General features: G+C 46.7%; 3 protein-coding genes across 7 annotated transcripts in view; 2 read left to right on the top strand and 1 right to left on the bottom strand.

The window, feature by feature from the left end:
- ALAS2 (5'-aminolevulinate synthase 2) overlaps positions 1 to 7,741 on the top strand; it is a 425,802-nt gene extending 418,061 nt beyond the window's left edge. Inside the window, exons 9-12 of the mRNA XM_050776918.1 lie at positions 1,055 to 1,219; positions 1,781 to 2,049; positions 3,138 to 3,300; positions 7,454 to 7,741. Of these exons, the coding sequence (XP_050632875.1) occupies positions 1,055 to 1,219; positions 1,781 to 2,049; positions 3,138 to 3,300; positions 7,454 to 7,617 (761 nt within the window). The 3' untranslated portion in view covers positions 7,618 to 7,741. The remainder of the gene's footprint in view (positions 1 to 1,054; positions 1,220 to 1,780; positions 2,050 to 3,137; positions 3,301 to 7,453) is intronic.
- Positions 7,742 to 9,020: 1,279 nt separating this feature from the next.
- APEX2 (apurinic/apyrimidinic endodeoxyribonuclease 2) lies at positions 9,021 to 16,611 on the bottom strand. Its single transcript, XM_050776936.1, has 6 exons — positions 16,048 to 16,611; positions 14,993 to 15,076; positions 14,193 to 14,373; positions 13,515 to 13,661; positions 12,900 to 12,969; positions 9,021 to 10,279 (listed from the first exon to the last, which is right to left on the bottom strand). The coding sequence occupies exons 1-6, from the start codon at positions 16,202 to 16,204 to the stop codon at positions 9,362 to 9,364; spliced, it is 1,557 nt and encodes a 518-aa protein (XP_050632893.1). The 5' UTR covers positions 16,205 to 16,611; the 3' UTR covers positions 9,021 to 9,361.
- A 1,484-nt stretch (positions 16,612 to 18,095) lies between these two features.
- The window catches only part of PFKFB1 (6-phosphofructo-2-kinase/fructose-2,6-biphosphatase 1), a 58,082-nt gene continuing 53,393 nt past the window's right edge, over positions 18,096 to 22,784 (top strand). Inside the window, exon 1 of one of the 5 annotated variants that reach the window (XM_050776941.1) lies at positions 18,096 to 18,217. In XM_050776941.1, coding sequence (XP_050632898.1) covers positions 18,190 to 18,217 — 28 coding nt within the window. In that variant the 5' untranslated portion in view covers positions 18,096 to 18,189. Of the gene's footprint in view, positions 18,218 to 21,630; positions 22,730 to 22,784 lie in introns of those variants that run through there. The other 4 variants (XM_050776939.1, XR_007722686.1, XM_050776940.1 and 1 more) reach the window with 4 other exon arrangements.

The following is a 22,784-nucleotide window of genomic DNA, read 5'->3' as shown; positions in this document are numbered from 1 at the left end:
AGAGTCCATAGTATTCCCTGATTTAGCTATCTTAAGTGGCATGTAATGACTATACACACAGGCTCTAAAACTAGACTATCCATGTTCAAATCCTAGTCTGACCATTTACTGGCTTGGGCAAGCTTCTTAATTGCTCTGTGTCTCAGTTCTCAGTTGCTTATTTGCAAAATGTAAGTGATAATAATTAAATATAAGTATGCAAATTAAATGAGTTAATATATGTAAGGAACTTACTATTATGCCCACTCCCACATTTCTAACACTAGCAATAAAGTAAAACTATCCTATTCCTTTTGTATATTTCTACCACTGAGACTATTCAAATTCATTATTTCTCTAGTGGAAACTATGTTGGTACCATTCTACCTCATTACATTTGCAAATAAATTGTTCTTTATTTACCTATTTTTGGGGTGCAAACTGCCCAAACTGTTGATCCTTAGGCTGAATCTCTCCCATTGAAATGATGCTTGAACCATCACACTGTCATTTGTCTCAGGTTCTACCTTCTGTAGTTGACTCCCCTCAGGTTGTCCTACCAATTGCTCACATTTTAAAATCCTGGCTTGGAACCCCTATTTCCACCTGAAGATGTTTTTTCTGTATTACAACTCCTTGTACCTCAGCAGTTTCCAGGGAGTACAGAGGGATACACACAGATTGCAGGAAAAGAAACAAAAGAGGCAGAGAGAGGCTGAACATGGCAGAAACAGGAAAATAGATATTGTCAGAATGAAGTAAAAATAGAAAGACAAAGAGTCAAACCTTGATCCCAGGCTGGGGAACACACACGCATGCACACGCACACACATACACACACACACACACACACACACACACACACATACAGAGAGAGAGAGAAAGAGAGAGAAGGCAGGGATGAGATACAGGCAATCAACCCATAAACAGAGGTTTGGAATAGTTGTAAATGAAGGTGCACATCCTCCTTCCTCTCTACAACACCCTTTTCCAACCCACAGTAGGCATCTCCACGCTGGAAATGGAGCTGGGGAAGGGTTATGATGTCCTACCTCTATCCCTTGGCTTTGCTCAGGTGCCATCTGTCCCCTCGAGGAGTTGTGTGATGTGTCCCACCAGTATGGGGCCCTGACCTTCGTGGATGAGGTCCATGCTGTAGGACTGTATGGGTCCCGGGGCGCTGGGATTGGGGAGCGTGATGGAATTATGCATAAGATTGACATCATCTCTGGAACTCTTGGTAAGTGAATGTTTTGGGCCTTCTTATATACCCTGCAGAGATGAGGCCCCTACAAAATTCTCTTCTCCCTCCTCCCCAAAGCTATAGGGGTTGTTTGGACAGAATTCACAGCCCCAGGCCACTGCCCTCCTGGACTCCCTCTCTCCACTCGCATCCCACTGCAGAGTTGATGAGAAAGTCTAGGAGAGTTTTTTGAAAAGACCTTGAACTAGGCCAAATAGTTAGATTCAACTTGAGTATGTGAAGAGCTGTGTTTCTAAATCCCTCCCCCACCCCAGCCCCAAGCTTCATCTTAGCTCCACTCCTGACCCTATCCAGCTAAAGGTCCCCACCCAGCTCCTACCTATCTAGTCATTGCATATGGCGAGACTTGAAAGTCCTATCTCAAAGCAGCAGAATTATCAGCTCTGACTGCCCTGTCATGGACAGATGAGCAGAGGCCTGGGAAGACAGCCTGGAGCCCCATCTTCGGTGCACCCCCTTGGGTTATCTGGCACATGATCCTGTTCCTCTGGGACTGATTACGGGATCTGTGTATATCTTCTTACTTTCTGTCTCCAGGCAAGGCCTTTGGCTGTGTGGGTGGCTACATCGCCAGCACCCGTGACTTGGTGGACATGGTGCGCTCCTATGCTGCAGGCTTCATCTTTACCACTTCTCTGCCCCCCATGGTGCTCTCTGGAGCTCTAGAATCTGTGCGGCTGCTCAAGGGAGAGGAGGGCCAAGCCCTGAGGCGAGCCCACCAGCGCAACGTCAAGCACATGCGCCAGCTACTCATGGACAGGGGCCTTCCTGTCATCCCCTGCCCCAGCCACATCATCCCCATCCGGGTGAGAGCCCCACCCTGCCCATTGCCCTCTCTACCTATTTCTTCTGGGAGCCTCCCCACTCCCAACACACCTGTTTCTGTCTTCAATTACTTGCTTTCCTGCTAACCATTCCCCTTATTGCCAGCTTTGTTTCCCTTTTTGAAAACTTATCAGCCATTTTGGATTAACCAGTCTTTTCCTTGCATCAGCCATTACCTCATGCTTATTAGATTATCCTAACCCTAACAATAGCGAGTGTTCACAGCCTATAATTCAGAGTTTTTCAAACTGAATCAAGACAATTAATGGGTCACAAAATCAGCTTAGTGGGTTATCATTAGCATTAAAAAAAAAGAAAAGAAATAGAATAGAAAATGTTGGAGTACAGCACACATACTAAGGCTATCAATTGGTGAAAAATTTGTATTCGTTTTGTGTATGTGCATATATACATGTATGTGTATGTGTGCGTTTATGATCATGGTGTAAAATGTACTTCTTATTGAGAATTGAGGGCAGAAAAATAAAATCAAAAGCCATAGTACTAGCTGCTACTTTGGATCCTCAATATAAGCGTTTACTGCCTTTAAAAATGAACTGCTACTTCTTTCTTAAATGACATGTATTCGTGTGAGTCAGTAAGCCAGGGCAGGGAAAGGACACTTATTTGTGACAATTTTGTGGATGAGAAATAGTCACTGCTTTTTAGACTAACCTAGTATTTCCTTTAAACACTCATTTTATGAATTAATTTAGTGACAGCACCCCATAATTGGCTTGGGGGGTTCTGGAATTGGCTTGTGGGGGGCATCTTCTCACCCAGAACTATCCTAAACTAGGATATTAGCTAAGTAAAATCAGTGTGCTTGCTCTGCAAACAGCTTCCAAATAGGGCTCCTGGTACCACCACTGCTCCTTCCTTTTCAAATCAAATTGCTAGCTCTGAGCTCCTCCTTGATAGAAATTCTGGAGCTGCCACTAAGCCCCTAATGAAAAAAAAAAATCTATCCCAAAATTCAGTGATGTTCCCTGATCTAGTTTCCTCCATCTGCTTAATGGATGGTGGAGCCAGGGTGGCAGGTACTGATAAGCCTTTCTCCTGAGTCCAGGTGGGCAATGCAGCACTCAACAGCAAGCTCTGTGATCTCCTGCTCTCCAAGCATGGCATCTATGTGCAGGCCATCAACTACCCAACTGTCCCCCGGGGTGAAGAGCTCCTGCGCCTGGCACCCTCCCCCCACCACAGCCCTCAGATGATGGAAGATTGTGTGGGTAAGTTCTCAACATGGGTGCCTACAGGACCTCCCTCCCCTCAGGCCCAGGATCTGAAAGAGAAGCTGAGAGGACAGAGACCATTCAGTTTACAAAATATTTCTGGAACATCTAATGTGTGCCAGCACCTATACTAGGGTCACAAATAAATGAGAAGCAGCCCCTACACTCGTAGGGCTCCAGTTTGGTTGGGGATACCATAGTGGACACAAACAATGACATTAAGGGATGATCAAAGTTCCACAAGGCAGTGCATGGTAGAGTTGTTGGAGCAGAGAGGAGGGGCCTGACTCTGCTTGAGGGATCCAAGACAGGCTTCCTAGTAGAGGTGACACCTGAGCTGAGTCTTGCAAAGTGAGTGGTATTAAAACAAAGAGGGCATGGAAGAAGTATTCTTAGCAGAGGGAAGAGCATGAAGAAAGGTGAGGAGAATGAGAAGCAGCCAGGGATATATCAAGAACAATAAGCAGGTGGTATTGGAATGTAGGGTCATAGGAATGGAGTGGGGCAGGGGAGTATCAATCTGTAAGTCTACAAAGACAATACGAGATAGGGACTGAACTGAGAGGCTTGTAGAGCTGAGTAGTTTGAGATTTAGCCTGAAAATGCCAGTTTAGTCAGTTCACCTAATGTTTGCTGGATTTCTTTTAGGTAGTTTTTTTGTTTGTTTGTTTGTTTGTTTTTTGTTTTTTGTTTTTTGTTTTTTTGAGACAGAGTCTGGCTCTGTAGCCCAGGTTGGAGTACAGTGACATGATCTTGGCTCACTGCTACCTCTGCCTCCCGGGTCCTGGTTCAAGTAATTCTCCTGCCTCAGCCTCCCAAGTAGCTGGGATTATAGGCACGTGCCACCATGCCCAGCTAATTTTTGTATTTTTAGTAGAGATGGGGTTTCACCATGTTGGCCAGGCTGGTCTTGAACTCCTGACCTCATAATCCACCTGCCTAGGCCTCCCAAAGTGCTGGGATTACAGGCGTGAGCCACCAGGCCCCGCCTGGGTAGTTTTTAATGCAGGGCCTGACGTTGAGCAGGTGCTCATTCTAGGCCTGTTGGACGAAAGACATGTAGGCAGTTGATGGTCTAGCAGAGGAGCCAGATATAGATGGTACTGGTCCAGTATGACGAGCTCCACTATTCTGGGAGCTAGAGGGAGTGAGCACATTATGGCTAGAGAGGGTGAGAAGGATGAAATTGGAGGCTTTGTGAGTAAGGAAGTTTTTATGATGCATGTTGAAGTACATGTGAATATGTTGTAAGAATATTCCAGAATAAGGGAATTCCATGAGCAATGACCTAGAGATAGGAAAGCAGGGGGTATGTATTGACAACATCATTCTGTTTGTCTGAAGCATGGGCAGTATGAGAATTCACGGAAGACAAGCTAGGTAGGGGCCATTCATTCATTCATTCAAAAACATTAAATAATGCTGGCTAACATTAAGTACTTACCATGTGCCAAGCACTGTTCTAAACACTTTACACATATTAACTCATCTAATCCCCACAGCAACCTCAAGAGTTAGAGATCCTCTTATCATTTCCATTTTGTACATGTGGAAGTTGAGGCACAAAAATATATAGTCGCTGATCCAAGGTCACACACCTTCTAAGTTGCAACTGGGAGGTCTTTCTCTACCTCCATGGTCATAACTGCTAGGTCTACCACCTCTCTGAGCTGATGACCCAGACTCCTGGGCCTTTTGTTCAGTATTCTCTATTGCTCCGGGCTTCAATTGTAGAGCTCAGTATTCTTGGTTCTCTGAATGTCCACTTAGGCTAGGCTTTTGTAAGAATATATGAGAGGCATCCACAATGGCTCCACCAGTCCCTAAGTTCCACAGCCAATCCATCCTGAAATCCTGCAAAAGTTCTCTATAATCTCTCTCAAACCTATTTGCTTTTCTCCCTTGCCACTTCTTCAATCCATGTCAACATGATTTTTTCCTAATTTCTCTGCTTCTCTCTTGCTCCTCTCAAATCCTTTCTCGATGCTGACCACCAGAGGGATTTTTCTAAAAACCTGACTATATTGCTCCCTTGCTTAAACCCCTTCATGTTTCCCTCTAGACTCTAAAGCAGTGGCCTCCAAGGTGAGGTATGCAAAATGGTTACAGGGTGAAGGAGCAGAATATGTATTAGAATTTTATGTTTTTTTAATCTTAAAAATAGGAAATCAAGCATTACTGATACTGATCTTTAATATACAGACTGACAATTATACATATATATAATACATAAACAAATATACAGAGATTGGAGATACATGCTAAAACATTTGTACTGATAGCGATGTATAGTCCAAAATTTGGAAACCATTGACATACAGGACAGAGTTGAAGCTCTTCAGCATAGCATTTAATGCCTTCCACATGGTGATCTCTATGCCCTCACCTCCTCCCCACATGCATTTTATTTTTTCAGCTACACTGAATGACTTGTCATTCCCTCATTTTTCTCTGCTCTCTTACCTCTGGGACTTTGCTCGTGCTGCTCTCTTTTGATTGGAATGCCCTCCCTCACACTTTCCTCTGGCTTACTTTCCTTCATCTTCTAGACTTAACTTAGGCATTCTTTCAACAAATATGTATTGAGTACCAACTGTGTGCTAGACACTGTTCTAGGCACTGAGGATGCAGTAGCAAACAAATCAGACACAAAATTCCTACCCTCTGGAGCTTACATTCTAGTGGAAGGGGATAGTTAAAAAATTTACTAAAAATAAGCAAATTAAATAGCACGTTAGTCCTAAGTGCTATGGGGAAAAATAAAGCAGGATAAGGAGAATGGGATAAGGGGGCAGGGGCGAGTTCAGAGAAGGGTCATAGTATTAGAGTGGCAAGGGTAGAAGACGCTGAGGTGAAACTTGAACAAAGATTTGAAGGAGGTGGAGTTAGTGAGGCAGATATCTAAGGGAATGACATCCCGGGCAGAGGGAACATCCTGAGGCAGGGAAGACACAGGAATATTCCTTTTATATTTGAGGAACAGTAAGAAGATGGGTATGGGTGGAATGGTATAAGTGGGAGACAGAAAAATTGAGTACACAGAGGCAATGTGGGACCAGATTGTAGAGGGTATGGTAGGTCATCAGAAGGATTTTGGCTTTTAGTCTGAGAACCCTTGAAAGGATTTGAGCACAGGACTGATATATCTGACTCAGGTTTTAACAAAATTGCTCCAACTTCTATGTAGAGAATACACTAAAAGGGAGCAAGGCTGGAAGCAGGGAGACCCAAGAGTGGGCTACAGTAATATCCCAGGTGAGAGATGATGGTAGCTCAGACTTGATCATAATGAAGGCAATAAGAAGTGGTCAGAGTTTGAAGGTAGAGCCAATGGTCTTTGCTGTTAGATGGGATATAGGGTAAGAGAGAAAGAGAAAAATAAAGGATAATTCCAAAATTTTTGAACTGAGCAACTGGAATTGCCATCCACTGAGATGGGAAAAGTTGAAAGTAGAATAGCTTGGTGGAAAGTAGGGACATGAGTAGCTCAGTTGTACTTATAAGTTAGAAATGCATACTAGACATCTAGGTGGAGATGGAGAAAAGCCATTGATATACAAGATTGGAAACCAGTAGAGAGGCGTGAGCTGGAGATTAAAATTTCTGAACCATCAGCATATAGGTGGTCTTTAAAGTCATGTGACTAGACAAGATCAACAAGGGCATGAACACAGAAAAGGCCAAGAACAGAGCCCCGGAACATACCTGGGGTACTTCCTCCAGCTAGGTCAGGTTCCCATCTCTGGGTTTTCACATCCCCAGGTGGACCCCCTACCCCAGGTTTCCTGGTCATAGCACCAATGACACAGTATGGTTACTGTCATTATCACTGTCCTCATAGGGCTTGGAGTTCCCAAGCAGATAGTCATTCTTGGGCCACAGCACATCCTATACTTAGGGAGTGGTCCAGGCCAGGACAGTATGGCTTCAAATTGTGTCAAAGGAGAGCTTCCCAACCTTTTATTATATCCCAGCATCCAGATACAAATGGTAATACTCACGGCACACACAGGAGCAAACAGAGTAGGCTACTTCTGGCCCTGAGGTATCTTGAAGGGTTGAGGGGGATCAATATCTTGGTGCGTCTGTACTAGATTTGGAAGATCTAGTCTAACTCATTCTTTCCCTCCCCTCCCCCAACCACCTTCAGAGAAGCTGCTGCTGGCTTGGACTGAGGTGGGGATGCCCCTCCAGGATGTGTCTGTGGCTGCCTGCAATTTCTGTCGCCGTCCTGTACACTTCGAGCTCATGAGTGAGTGGGAACGTTCCTACTTCGGGAATATGGGGCCCCAGTATGTCACCACCTATGCCTGAGAAGCCAACTGCCTAGGATTCACACCCCACCTGCACTTCACTTGGGTCCAGGCCTCCTCTGTCTTCTGCTTTGTTGTGTGCCTCTAGCTGAATTGAGCCTAAAAATAAAGCACAAACTGCAGCATGTGTAGCCTTTTATTGGACAGGGAACAGACAAATGCACTCTACCTGACTCCCTCAGACAAGTGGCAGATCTGAGGAAACCATAGGTCACTTGTTGGTCACCATTCCATTTTACCAACAGGGAAACAGAATGAGAAAGAGGAAAGAAATGCCCAAAATCTACACAGTGAGTTGCACAGAGCCGGGATACTAAGCAGATTTATTTGAAATGGCTCTTCTCCAATGGTTTCAATAAAAATCCAGGGATTGACTCTTCACTGGTAATCTGGGCCCTGGAAATCTGGGCCCAGGGTAGCCCCTGAAGCCAGGAGATGAGTCAGCCCTAACCAAATTCCCTAGAAAGGAGTGGTTCCCCAAAAGCAGAGGTATTTTCCAGAAGGGGATATGGATGTCTTCCTCAATCCATTATCCTCTCTCCCTCCCACGGCATCCCACAGAACAGGATTTACCAGTCCATTTTTTTTTTTTTTTTTTTTTTTTTTTTTTTTGAGACCTCATTTTGCTGGTTGCCCAGGCTGGAGTTAAACAGCACGATCTCAGCTCACTGCAACCTCCGCCTCACAGGTACAAGCTATTCTCCTGTTTCAGTCTCCTAGGTAGCTTGGATTACAGGCACGTGCCACCACACCTAGCTAATTTTTTTGTATTTAGTAGAGACAGGGTTTCACCATGTTAGGCTGGTTGTGAACTCCTGACTTCAGGTGATCCACCCACCTCGGCCTCCCAAAGTGCTGGGATTACAGGCGTGTGCCACTGCGCCCAGTCTACCAGTCCCATTTTCACAAGTGAGAAGAGGCTTGGCTAGAGCAAGCACTGTGTTCAAAGCAATGCTTCCACTTTCCAGGTCACAGTATACAGGAAACATTTCCATGGCACACTTAGGGGCACTAATGATACTACTTGCTAAGCAAGTGATCTTCCCTGAGACTTGTGTGATCTCAGGCCCTGCCTGGCAATGCTGAGGGCTGAGGACCCTATTTCTTTCAACTCTGCAATCCACTGGGGCAGCCGTGGGGCACACTAGTTGGGAAGCTCTGGTTTAAGGCTACATAGCCCACCTCCCTTGCTGATTTAACCGCAGCAGTACAGTAAACTCCTACAACTAAGCAGAGAACTCTTTATGGTGAGCACTGCTCCTCACTCCTCACTATTCCCTCCTCCCTCCTCCCCTTTCCCTGGGAATTATATTATTGGGCTACAGCCAGCTGGCAAACCCAGTATTGAGATAGCTTCTTTGACTCAACTTTATGGAGTACATTCACAATGTCCACTCAAAGTGAAACCCTGAAACAAATACACAGACTTTATTTATGCACAAATACATTTTCCAGCAAAGACAGAAGTGATTTAAAATCACACAACTTCCCGGGGCAGCCAGTGTCCGTGTACTTCAGACAGGAAGGTGGAAAGTGGTGTAGCGGGCTGGGTCACAGCATTAAGGTGCAAAAAGCTCACCAACAAGGAGCTAGGTAGGAAGGTCAGTGAGGAAGAGAGGGCTAAGAAGAGGAAGAGAAGGGTAGGAGACTTTCGGGGAGAAGCAGGAGGCAGCTCAGGGAAGGGGAGCTGGCCTCAGATCACGTGCAGGGGTGACTATGCCAGACGTCCCCAGGCCTCCATTGGTTCAGCTGGGCCTGCTCCAGAGGAAGAAGTTGCACCGGGAGGAGGGGTCAGTGGGAGGACCCCGGGGCCTGGCACACATATAGAAGCGGCGGCCCAGGTTGGGTCCTGGCTTCTTCACAGTACGCATCACACATGGCTCCCTGTGGCCCCCACAGAGGGGTGTGCGCAAGGGCCCCGCCAGCACAGACTTCCAGAATGAGGTCCGTACCTCCTTCTCATCTTTGGCTTCTGAAGCCTTGGCCCGCCCCTTCACCACTTTGGCCACTGCCTCCTCTTCTGGAGTCTTCGGGGTCATGAGGGCGCTCATCAGTGGTGGGCTAGGCAGTTTTATGTCAGGAGAGGCTTGGGGACAGTTAGGGGAGGGCTGAAAGTAGCTCTTCAGGTTTTTCTGGCCTCTGCCAGAGCCAGCCTGACTAGGCCGAGGCCTGGTTGAGTGCACTTGGGCTTTGTTTTGGCACGTCTGTACCCGGGTTTGACTGTTGTGCTGCAGCGCCGACTGCTCCAACAGAGGACTTTGTTCGAGAGGAACTAGGAAGCGAAGGATCTTGAGCTGGGTGCCTGCAAACTCAGGGAGGAAGCGGGTGCACAGAGGTGGGCACTGTTTTGCGGGTACAGAGGACACGCTCAAGACTGCACCCACAGGGCAGTGGTCAGAGCCCATCACCTCAGGCAGCAGGAAAGAGGCCTGAAAGGTGTCTATGACCAGGGTCCTGTCCCCTAGCACATAGTCAAGCCGGGAGCCATAGTTGAGATGGCGGGCGCCGGTCACTGCTGACCAGCAGGTGAAGGCCCCCTCCTGCTTTGGTTGGAAGCAGCGGTAGCTATCGATGAAGGGCCCTACATGAGAGGCAGACTGGCACCCCAAGTTACTGAGCAAGCTGTCCATCCACTTGCGCCCTGGGTCCTCTTCAAAGCATTCCTAGGTGAGGAGGAAAGGGGGTTGGAAGAGAGAGAGACAGAACTAGATACCTAGAACTGGAAGGGACTTAGACTAACTGCTGCATTTTGCAAATAAGAAAATTTGGTTGTCCCAAGAGGACTACTGCTGAAGGTCACACAGTCCAGAATTGGCAGAGCTGGGATTCTGATTTTCATCCTTACTGATTTAAAAGACCATGCTTGTTTTTCCCTCTGCACAAGCTTGCATTTATCTTGCATTGGTCCATCAATGGCAAATCTGAAAGTTTGTTTAATCAGAGCAACTCCCAGAACTGCTTTTTAAAACGATGGAAAACAGGAAGTTAAAAAAGTGTTTGCCTCTAGGAAGTAGGGCTGGGGTTAAGAGTTAGGAAGACTGTCAGCTTCTTCCTTTAAACCCTCTGGCACTATTTGGTTTATCTACTGTGTCAAAGCCCTCAATGACCATTCCTACCTTCTGAGCTGAGGACCTGCAAGGATCCAGGTCTGAATACTTCCTTAGGCTCTGATCCCCAATCCATCATCCATCAGTCCATCCATTCACTCCACCTAACCACCCACTGATTCAATGCAAGGAATGTTCATGGAATACCTATTATGTGCCAAGCATGATGCCAGGGACAAAGTAAGAACCTGATCTACTCCTGGGGACCAAGGAGGCTTCCTTTCGAGAAGTGATCTGGAGGGGAGGTGTGCGGGCTGAGCAAGAGTAACCTAGGTGGAGGGTGCTCCTAACTTTAAGAACAGTCTCTGTGCTGGGAGTGTGGAGGGAGTGTGCTGCATACCCAAAAGACTTGAGGAAAGACCAGACTTGAGACCAGAATACCAGCAGGAAATGGCTGCCATAGTCACACAAGCAAGATGATGGTCACTTGGGCTAGGGTGGGTGCCAGAGGAGACAGAAACATGAAATTATGAGATGATTTGTAGCTAGAATCAACAGTACTTGCAGACTAACTGAATGTGGGAAGCGGAGTAAGAAAGAAAGACAATACTAGCACAATTCCCAGGCTTTAAGTTGAAGCAACCAAGGGGATGATGGTGCCATTTAGAGAAATGACAAGACTAAAAGAGCAAGCCTGGTGGAAAGTGGATATGTTCTGCTATTTTGGAAAGACTGTAAGTCATCTTAGCTGGCACTATTAGTTCTCTTTCCCTGGAGGAGAAAATGAAGGAGGTATACATGAGAGATCTAGGCTACCTCTGAACTAAGTAGAGAAGGCATAAAGGTGTATGATGCTATCACAGGAATCTGAAAGAACACACTGAATGAATGTGTAAGAGGAATGAGGCAGGGAGGGACTGAAGGCTCACACTTTGTAGCATTCTCTCTGCTCCCCACCACACCACCACCACCATTCTCTCGCATCTGCTCATTTCCCAGCTGGGAGCCATATCTACATTTATGTAGCTCTTCTGCAAATTAATCAAGGAATATTCCCACGGTCCTTCTCTAAGCCAAACTCAGTGCTGAGTGGGACTGTGCCAACATCAATCACTGATCCCCCATCATGAGACATAAGGCAAGCCAAGATGATAGCTGGCTTGTAGATTCTAGGGCAGTGGTTCTCAAGCCTGGCTGCATGATAAAGTCACACTGGGGGCTTTTAGAACGTGCTACTACCCTGGCCCCACACCCAAGAGTTCTGAGTTCATTAGTCTGCAGTAGTGCTAAGATATTGATATTTTTGTTCTAATATGCAGTTAGGGGCTGAAAACCATGGGCCTAGGGGGACTTAGAGATAAGAGGTTCATATAACAAAAAGACAGAGAGGGGGGTCATTTCCACCAATTCAGGGCACAGTGAAAAAAGCCAGAATGAGAATAACTTTTACAACAGGCCGACAGGAGACAACCTGTCTAGAGAGGACAAAATGTGTAGGGACACTGAAGGTGGAAATACAGACAGGTCGCAGTCCATGGAGAGCCTTGAATGCTAGGTCTCGATGTTTTCTCTGCATCACAGAGGTAACCAAGAGGTATTGAAAGTTCATAAACAAGAAACACAGTGTATTAAGGAAATGACCAAGGCAATGTGGAATTCACAGTCCTTGAAAACATCTGACCCCCAACAACTCTCCAGCCCCACCTTCTGCCACTCACCTCCCTTCCCGTGTCACTGAGAAGAAAGGGACTTGTGGTTCCCCATGCACACAATGCAAATTCTCACCTTGAAACCTTTGCCCATGCTAAAATGCTTCGCTACTTCAAAGCTGTTCTACTTGTCTGTTAAGATTCAGCCATTTTCAGCTGCCTGTCCTGATGTCTGAGCTCACCTAGGACTCCCATCTCTGAGCTCCCGTAGCCTTCTGGGATGCCATCTGTGTCTCTGCTCTGAGAATACCATCCTATAATTGGCCAGCCATGCGTCTGTAGCCCACCACCATGCTGGAGAGCTCCTAGGAGCCAAGAGTTGGATCTGACTCCTGAGTCCTCAGTATGTGGCAGAGTCAGTATTGTCTATTGAATAAATGACCAATCCTCAGTACTATAAGAATAGTATTGCAAACCAAGCTCCACTTTCCCATAAAGGAAGCTGTCCCTGGGCCAAAAACTCAGCATTGGTTGGCTGGACAAACAGAATCAATCAAGTGGGGCCAGGCACCTAGAGGTAGCCTTACCAGGTTGACTGCGTCCCAGTGGTCAATGGGGCGGTGGGCTGTATTCAGGTCACCCAGAATGATCACATGGCTGAAAAACACAATATGGGATTGTCAGAAAGGGGTGCAGCAGTCCTGGCTCGTATACTTTTTCCTGGGCCCAAGAGCTCAGACAGGCCACCTCCCATATTGAGGCTTCCTAGCCAACAGCAACTCATAGCAGCCTACCTCTCCAATCTTACCACAACCTTGCTGCCTTTCATATCTGACCAACCCAATTCTGATCTCCAAAGGTGACAGTGCTCCATGTTTGACATGACTGCCTCACTGATCAGTACCTAATGGGCATTTTTCTTGTCCTTCAATCAAGGGGAGGTGAGCTCAAATACCACCTCCCCTTGATTGCTCTAACCCACCCTCACTTTCCTGTCCTTCCCTGGAACAAGACTTTCCTTTGCTTCCAGGAACTTTATCATTCTCATCTCATTTCACCCTTAAAACTATTCTGTGGGGTAGAAACAATATCCCTTTGTCTCTTTCTTTGGAAAGGTTCCATATCCCTTTCAATGGAGCTTAACACAGGGCTGGGCACCCAGGACCGACTCAAGGAAGCCTTGCTGCCTAGGCTTGCAGTACCTGCCTGCCGCCAGGAGGGCTTCTGCTCGGATTTGCAGCAAACGATAGAAGCGTATCTTAAAGACTAGCCGCTCAGGCCTCCCAGGGTCCGCATGGGGGCAGTACACGTTGATTAGGGTCAAGATCCTCTCCTTCCCTTCCCACGTGCTGGAGAAAAGAGAAACCTTCAAAAGGGGTCAGTTTCAAACCTCCCCTTCTGTCCCTTCCCCATACCACATGGTTTCCATTTGGTGACTGTCTGGGATGGAAAAGAAAGGGGTTAAAGAGACACAAATGAGCTGGCATGCACAGGACTTGGGGACTGACTACTGGTAAGGCAGGGAGACGGACATCTAAGGATGACCACCAGGTAATGGCGCTGCTATTCACAAAGAGAACACCCAGAAAGAGAGAAACCTGGGGCAGTGAATTCAGCACTAAGTTGCTTTTGAGATGTCTATGGTAATAAGGGCTGGATCACCAGGCCAGCCCCACACTGTAGAGATGGAAACTCAAGCCTCAGAGGGGGAAAAATTTGCCAGGGTCACACACTGAGCAGCCCAGCCAGGACTAAATCAGGAAAGGCAAATTTGGGAACTTCACCACGGTGCATGTATGTTTACAGGGCAAGCCTCAGAATCTTCACACTCAAAGAGTAGCACCAGCAGTGCTCAGTAGCAGGGAGATATGAGCTATTACCGGATCTTATGCTGTGTGAGGAGGGCCCGGCCCTCACTATCCAGAGCCCGGAGTTCCTCTTGGGTAAACTCATCCATGTTTCCATAGCAACCAACATTCCCATTCTGGGTGGCAAACAGGCCACTCAGGCCTTCTTCAGCAGCCACTGGGGTAGCGTTGTCCTTACAGAAGGTGGCTACACCTGGGAACAGACAGGGTACTCTGAGCAGACCTGGCAGTCAATACCCTGTTGCACAGCCTGTCCCACTCCAATTGTCCCCACACAGGTCACCTAAGTCATCTTCATAAAGTGTGGTTCTTGGCGAACCTTATTCAAACCTTGGAGTCTCAGTTCCTGCATCTAAAAAAGCCACAGAATGTTCTAAGTGTTTTACATTGATACATGGTGAGTGCTCCAGAAGTATTAGCAATTATTACTATCACATGGATTAATTAATTTAATCCTCGTAACAGCCCTAGAAGGTAAACATCATCCTCATTTTCTAGCTGAGGAACCTGAGGCACCAAGAGGTAATGTAACTTGCCAGAGGGTGCACAGCTAGGAAATGAGCCACAATTCAAACCCTGGGCTTCTGGCTCCACAGTTCACACAATTAAGCACCACACTACTACTGTACTTCTGAGGTCCAGTAGGATAATTCTATCCATAAAAATTATATTTCACGTAATTTACTATTATGCAGCTTTAGCTCTGTAAACTAAATGTCTAAATTTCTTATTACCCTCTCATCAAATATTGGAAACCCTTTTCCCCATCTGCCTCCATCACTAATTTAAAGTCCACAGAAAGCCCCATTTACCAGAATAGCCGCTACGGTTGCGGCTGAAGCTGAAATAGGAGTTATAACCCTCAACGATAGCCAGGGGCTCTGTCAGTGCATCCCCTAGGGAAAAAAAAAAAAAAATGTAAGATTAAGTCAGAGGTAAAACTAGCATCCGAGAAACACAAAGGCCTGGAATTACAGTTGTAGGCTAATTCCTTGCACACATCAGAGCCGGAGTTGGGGGTGACGGGAATGAAGTATCTATGAGTAGAGGAAGACCTAGAAAGATGGGAAATGTCAGAGAGGAAAATGATATCAGAATTAGAAGGCTGGCGGGGGTGGTTAGAGACTATGAAGTGGAGGTGGAGAATTAGGTGGGAGAGGGAAAGAATCAGAGCTAAGCCTGGGGGTCTGGACGATGGGAGGGAGCTGGGGGTGGGGATGGACATATGAGAGGACAGTGGGAATCTGAGCTAAGGGTGAGAGGTAAGAGAGAGGGAATTAGGGGATCTGAACTTGGGATGGAAGGAAAAGGAATTAGGGGATTCTGAGGGGAGATAGAAGGGTGAAGAAATAAGAGGACATCTAAGCTTAGGGTGGGAAATAAGGTGGGAATTAGGGACTTTCAGCTGGGAGGAGAGATGGGGATAGATAAGGGGTACGGGGTTCTGAGGTGGAGGTGTGAAAAGGAGGCAATTAGAAAGACTGAGCTGGGGTCAAAGGTGGGGTGGGAATTAGAAGATCTGAGCTTGGGGCAAGGATGAAGAATTCGGAGGTTTGACTTGGTGGCGGGGAGATGGACAGCATATGGAAGGAGGAAATTCAGGGGACTGAGTTTGGGGCCAGAGAATGAGTGGGAATCTGACTAGATATGGGGTTTCGAGAAGGAGCTAGTTTGCTGAAGACAGGAAATGGAGTGCAACTGGGGATCTAGCTAGGGTGGGAAATGGGAGTTTAATAGGGAAGAGACCTGGGTCTAAGGGCAGGACTCTAAGAATAGGAAACTGGGAAAGTAAAATTACATGGGACAGGGGGCAAAAGTTAGCGGGAAAGAAAAAGTATGCAGGGATCCTGGAATCCAGAGCGCTCACTGGTCACTTTGGTTTCCTGGAGACAGACGATATCGGCATCCAGCTCGTCCAAAATGCGCCCCACGGCCACGGCGGCACAGTTGCTGGGTTCCTGATTTGCCACCCCTTGCACGGGTCTCCGAATCCCATTGATGTTCCAGCTCACCACGCGCAACATCTTAACGGGCTGGAACACCTCCCAGCCCGCGCCAAACTAGGCGCGAGCGAACAGCTCGCTGTTCCGAAGTTGGCCAGGCCCGCCTCCCGCGTGCGTTTGCGCAGGCGCTCTCGTGCGTACCACAAAAGCGCCTGACGCACGTCGGGCGGGGGCTTCAACTTCCTCAGTTCTCATTGGCGGGAGGAAGAACTGGGTGGACGTGAAAGAAGCAGAGCGGAAGCCTAGGGGCAATGAATGGCGAGAGGAGTTTCCAGTTGGGCTCCCGCGCCTTCCGCTCGGACACCTGAGTCTCAGTACGTTTTTCCTCTACTCAGAAGTCCACGTGGTGCGTCCGGTTACTTACAAACGGGATTTTGCCACTTTGTAGGCGACCCTGAGCGGAACTGCTCAGCAGCCAAAGCCCCGCCCTCAGTGCGACGGACCGCCCACCTAAGTGCACAGATGGCTGCCGCGCTTGCGCCCCAGGAGTAGCTGGCGCTAAGTGCTCGCGTTGAACGGGGCAAAGGGAGGTTCGTGGTTGGAGGAGGGAGCAGTAAGAGTCGCTCCACTGAGATAAGACTTAGGAGGAGGGCCTTTGGCTTTATTGGGGCAGAGGGGAGGAGGAGGAGGCTGTCTCAAGCCTGCCCTGTAGCTTTTATTTGTCTTGGCTCTTAACATTCCGAAGGATGTAGCCGGGCACATCCTTACTCTTGATTCTGTTTCTCAGATAAGTGAAATCGAGGCCCAGGAAATGTAAGCTCGTGAGCAGCACTGTCTCCGGATGCATCCATGGCTCTTCTGTATATGTTATAGCATTTAATTCTCAGGACAGCCCTGTTTGGGGCATTGAGTCTAAGTTAGAGACGTCGAGTGAATTCACTTCATTCTCACAGTTCAGTCTCTCTTACACTGAAGTAGTAGAGCCAGGATTCAAACCTTATGTTAATTAGCTCAAGGATTACTTTTCTGAGTGTTTTTACTGACCACACACCACCCCAGTTAAGTCTTTTCCTCTGGGGCCCCACGGCACCCTATGGTCCATTCTGTCACAGTACTTATAATACACAGCTGTCATTGACTTCTATTTCTGCTGCCACTAGACTGCCAGCAGCTTGAGAACAATGACCATGTCTGGTTCATCTTGTTAGCCCATCCCCTAATACTGGACACAGTATATATTGGGAAGCAATAGATATTTGTCAGGTGAATGAATGAACAAAGAATAATAGCAAGAGCATCAACAGGTTCATGGCTTGTTTTTGAGAGCACAAAAAATAGAAATAATGGATATGCCCAATGTCCAGGGAAAAGCATAACGAGGCATCTTTAGGTTCCTCACCCAGAATTGCAGCATAATTATTTTTCCCCCAGAATTTAAGCGTTAGAGCCATCGTCCTCAATGGTTACAGCAAAGACGCAGTAAACTGCTTTTCCTCCTGGAGGACTTAAATTTACCAGTTGTTGCTATCAGAAAATAGCTCTGTGATTAAAATAAAATTTGTGTGTCCTAAGCTTTTTCATGCTTTGGGGGTTGTTGACTCAGGATTGACTCCCATGAACGTGACAACTAGGACAAAGGAAATGAACATTTTTATTGCTCTTGCTTCATATTGTCAGATTGCTTTCCAGTAAGAGATTATGCCCATTTACACTGAAGACCAATCTGAAACTCAGCCCCAGCAAAATCCAGAACTTGCCTGTCTCCATAGCTGGTTTTAATTTCCCTATTCTGCAATGGCTTGTTAATATTAGTTCTGACCTTTGGGGCAAGGTGAACACATGGTTGGACTGAAGAGAAAAGGCTTCGGGTGGCTCAGGAACTTCTTTGGCAACTACAACAGCTAATATTTCAACAGAGCACATACACTCCCCCCACTTAACAAGGGTACATCCTCAGCCTTCTCAGGGAACCAACGAACACCTCCAGGCTTCCTCTTTGATGCCACCCACTGGACCTGCCTTAGGGGTCTGTAAATGCAAGACATCCGAGTGTTGGATAATTAGCAATGGAAGAAAAAACCTCTAGAATAAAAGGTAGGTGAGAAAGAAGGGAACGTAGGCAGGAGTTACACAAATCCACATCCATTCTTCAGGCCCTCTGAAAAATTTTCTTTGCGTAGATGGTTGGTTGACGTGTGCATTAAAGGGCATGGGAAAGTGGGGGAAAAGATTATATGTAACCTATTTATATATCTGTATATTTTTAAAAATCCATTCTGGCCTTTGTGGGACCCTGGCCCCCAGGGCAATTCCCTAGCACCTGTGAAAGTCTCTCTAACATGTTCTGGTGTGGTTTTGAATGAACTGAGTGATTGAGATTATAGCTCTTACCTCCCCACTGATGTGTAAAGTAGGGTTGATTTGCTGTGGGCTTTGAACAAACTCTCTAGCTTCTCTGGGCATCAGTAGCCTCCTCAGTAAAATGGAAATCAGAGTCTCTAGCCAATGTTCCTCAGAGGGCTGTCACGATCAAGAAGGGTGGAAAGGCAGAAACCAAAGCTCTTTGGAGACATTTCGGGACTTCCTCCCTCTAAGAGTAGTGATCTTGCTTTTTTATATAGGCTCCACAAGCAATCCCACCCAAAACCCTCCAGCTGCTCTTCTCCCTGTGCGACTATGGTCTGTGGAGAGCCGCTTCCAGGACTAGGATTCAGTGAGGTTTGGGGCCCAGGCATGAGGCCGAAAATAGTGGAGAGATGGTGGGCCAGGACAGTGGCTGAGAAGGAAGGGGATCATAGACTCCTGTCACAGAAGGCCTGACACTCATATACATGCACCTAGCTTGTAAGTGTGTGGTCGATCTCCCCTCATGCCTTCATTCTCCACAAATGCATTCATACCCAAACAGTCTGAGAGCTACCAATAGGGAGACCCCATTCATGACTTTATTATCCATCAGCACTGTCATATGCTCCTTTACATAGGATTCTCCCCCCATACACATGCCCTATACTTTGGGAGGGGTACAGGGTCAGGATCTGGGGTCCTTGGGAAATCACATTGTAATCTTTTCTTCCCTAGAGATAGCCCCATTTTAGAATTTTAGACCAAGAGCTGCAGGTCAGAGCTTGGTCTTGAATGAGAATCTAGTACTGACTGAACCCTTTCTCTGCCACGAGTTCATTGGCCCTTTTCAGAGAGGACTTAATTCTTGTGTTTATCTGTTTCTGTCCCATTCAAGGTAGAGAAACCTTTCTAGATGCCACCTCCTACCTCAGACAAGTTAGTTCTCCCATCCAATTCCCTGCACAGCTCTCTGTTATAATATTTACCTTGTTGAACTAGGATTAGTTGTCCACAAGTTCATCTCATCTAGGGCAGAGAGATGTAGACTGCACAAACACAATAAGCAAGTGTCTCCTCTGTCCTCTGTGCCAGGGCCTGAATTGGACACTGGAAACACAAATTACAGATCACTGAGATCTAGTCTCCATCCTCAAGGAGTTCACAGTCTAGTGGGGAAGCAGACCAGGAAAATACTGGTGGATACTTGCTCAGATAGGAGCAGGTGGGCAATATAAGAACCAAAGACAAGGCCTGTCCCAAGGATACAGGGGTCACTTCCCAAAGGAAATGAACATCAAACCAGACCTTGAAAAATGGGTCAGAATGTGTTGGGAATAGAAGGAGAAAAAATAGCATTTCAGGCTGAGCAAAGGCCAAGAAACAAGAAAACACACCATGTATTTTGGGGCCCAGTGAGTCAGCCAGTGAAGTTTAAGGATGGAGATCTAAGGAGAGACATGGCTGGACAGGTAGGCTGAAGCTTGATTGAGAAGTCTTGAGTGCCAAGTTGAGGTCTTTCCATAAAGCTTGTTTTGGTCTCCTGCTTCTGGGATCAGAATTGGTAACAGTGAGGAATCTCATAGCTAATTCCAGGCAAGTTTAAGTTAGGTTTTAGAGCCTGGACCCCAGGTTTACCCTTTCAGACTTTGTCAAAAGCCTGCCAGCTTCCTATCTCAGATTTCCTGCTGCTAAAATTGTCCTTCTGCCTGTTGGCAGGGTCATGGGGACAAAATTGTAAACATAGAAGAGACGTTCATGTGACCAGCTAGATTACCTTGAACATGCCACTTCCCCTCCCCAGACCTCAGTTTCCCTGTAAGGCTAACAAGGATGTTTGTAAGGATCAAATGAGACAAGGGATATGTTGTTGCTTTGTGGGCAATGGAAAACATACAGGGAAAGGGTTATAATTAAGATTATTAATATTAACAGATTTATACCAGTTAGGAAATTTATTAGAATTAAAAGAGTTGTATCTCTTACAAAGTCTAGTTCTGAGACTCTAGAGGTTCTGAGCTAACCTGTAAGACCACATTCTTAGATCAGGCGTGTTTGATTAATTAAAGAAAAGCCCTGGCCTGGGAGAAATTAGGTCCCTAGTGTTCTATTCCTGACTTGGCCACTGATTTGCTACATGACCTTAGGATATTTCTAGAAAAATATTTCTAGACCTCAGTTTTCTTACCTGAGAGGGTGAGATGAAATGATCTCACAAGTCTTTACACAAAATCAAAAGAGTAAAACCAAATTCATCCTTCTAATTGATTTGCAGGAGCTCTTTGCATATTATAAATGTTAAACCTTTGCCATAATATTGTAAGTTTCCTTAACTGAGGGTTTTCTGTATGGTCAGCATTACAGTAGAAGTTTCAGGTTAGTCAAAGAGGTGTCTTATCATTTACCTCCCAAAGGGAGTAACAGTGTTAGATAATATATTTTTAACATTTCCCAGATTGCTTTACATTTTTTAACACATTGAATCTTCAACAATCCTAAGGAGGGTAGGTACTCCTATCATTGCCATGTTCCAGATAAGAAAACTGAAGCACTGAAAAGTTTAGTCTTCTGCTCATTGTCTCATAGCCAACAAGGGGCAGAGGTAGGATTCCACTCAAGAAATATGGCTCTAGAGCCTATTGCTCTTAACCATCATAATCTGCTGTCTCAGTTGATTCATTTAGATAGGTGGGCTCTGGAATGTATTAAAAGTTTGGTATGATTTATACACAACAACTGGAGGAAATCTGACCCTTGTGTAGACTAAGGCTTGCAAATGTATTTTAGGGAACTTCTTAAAAGGCAAAGTGGAACTGAGAGCATTTGAGGGCAGGGATTGGAAATTTCTGTCCCCAAGAGATTGCCCTTGTGTAGCCCAGCTCAGTGGAAGAAAGTTGAGCTTCCTCGTAGCCAATCATTGAAGGTTCACTGGGGGTGGGAAGGTTGCAGAAGAGTGAAGTAAGAGCACACTTGCGCATCTTCCAGGCAAGCTGTGCAGTTCTATGAGTTCTACACATAAAAGCCTCAAAACAACGTGTCAGGGGAGGGAGAGAGGGGGCAGGTGAGGGTGAGTCATCTGGGCTGGATGGCTCTGGCCTGTGGACTTGTCCTACTTTGAGGCCATTGCTCTTTGCTCCCTGCTGCAGCCTCCACCCTCTTAAATCTCCATCCTAATGGCTTGGCATGAGGAACTTTAGTGAAATTTTCTATCAGTTCATGATGCCAATGTCATTCTCCTTAGGGGATCTGACGGTGGCTAACAGCCATGTGGGCAGAGCTTACCATTCCCCCACCTCCAGCCCCAGGCAATGGCTGCACTCTTCCAACGGTGTCAGTTTACTCCTATTTATTTAGCCCTTGGCTGGAGAGAGTAGAAAGATGATCAGATAGTACCCATCTCTTCAAGAGTGCCCCAGGCAGCACATTTCAGGTGGGAGAGGCCCTGTGGCAAGGAAGGCAGCAGAATCCAGAGAAGACAAGGGATGCAAGGCCATTTTGGGTCGGAGAAGCAGAGAAGTAATGGACCTTCCATGTCCAGTTTGGGCCTCTAATTGCCAGCTCAAAACACTGCATTCCCCAGTAGGGACTTTGTGTTTGTGTTTTTGTCCTTAGGAACCTTGCATTTCTGATGTAAATCTTGATTTCTGGGTTGGAGCTTGACATTCTACTTAGGTCCATTTTTTAATTTCAAAGCTGGGAAAGCCGCTGAGACCTACCTCCATCACCTTTGCCTCTCTACCCCACCCAGGCTGTAAGCACATGATCTTTGGTCTTTTATTTGCATACTCTATTAGTCTTGTCTTCATTGGAGGGAAGTGACTGGTCAGACCTGGACTGTGTTGCTGGCTGCCTTCCTTGTTGGGCTCCAACTTACCTCCTATGTACACAGCCCTTGGAGTTCAGAGGCCTCTCCTGACCTCTGCCCAACCTCTTGCTCTCTGCACCCAATACCCCTAGTACATACAGGAGCAGAGGCAGGCTAGGACCAGAGGAAAGAGGAGAAGGGACTGAAGACAGACTTTGAGAGGGCTTAGAAACCCAGTGCACCCCCCGTCCGCTCTGTCCACCTGCTGCTGTAACCACAGTGAGGGAAAAGACAGCTAGTAAGATAGGAAGTGAGGCCGGGTACCTTGTGGGCAGTGATGTCATTAGCTGCGACTCCTAAGATGTCTCCAGAGATGGGAGAGCTCACCCAAACCAGGTTGCAGAAGATCTGGATTCCACACAGCAGCGGCAGCAGCAGGCTGCATCGGAGAAGGGGCTGTAAGTGGGGTTTACTTCCGTGGGTTTCAAGGTGGTGGTGGTAGAGTGGGTGTAG

The sequence above is a fragment of the Macaca thibetana genome, chromosome X (assembly GCF_024542745.1).
Source record: "Macaca thibetana thibetana isolate TM-01 chromosome X, ASM2454274v1, whole genome shotgun sequence".
Lineage (NCBI taxonomy): Eukaryota > Metazoa > Chordata > Mammalia > Primates > Cercopithecidae > Macaca > Macaca thibetana.
The sequence above is the reverse complement of the archived record's forward strand: the minus strand, read 5'-3'. Positions and strand labels throughout refer to the sequence as shown.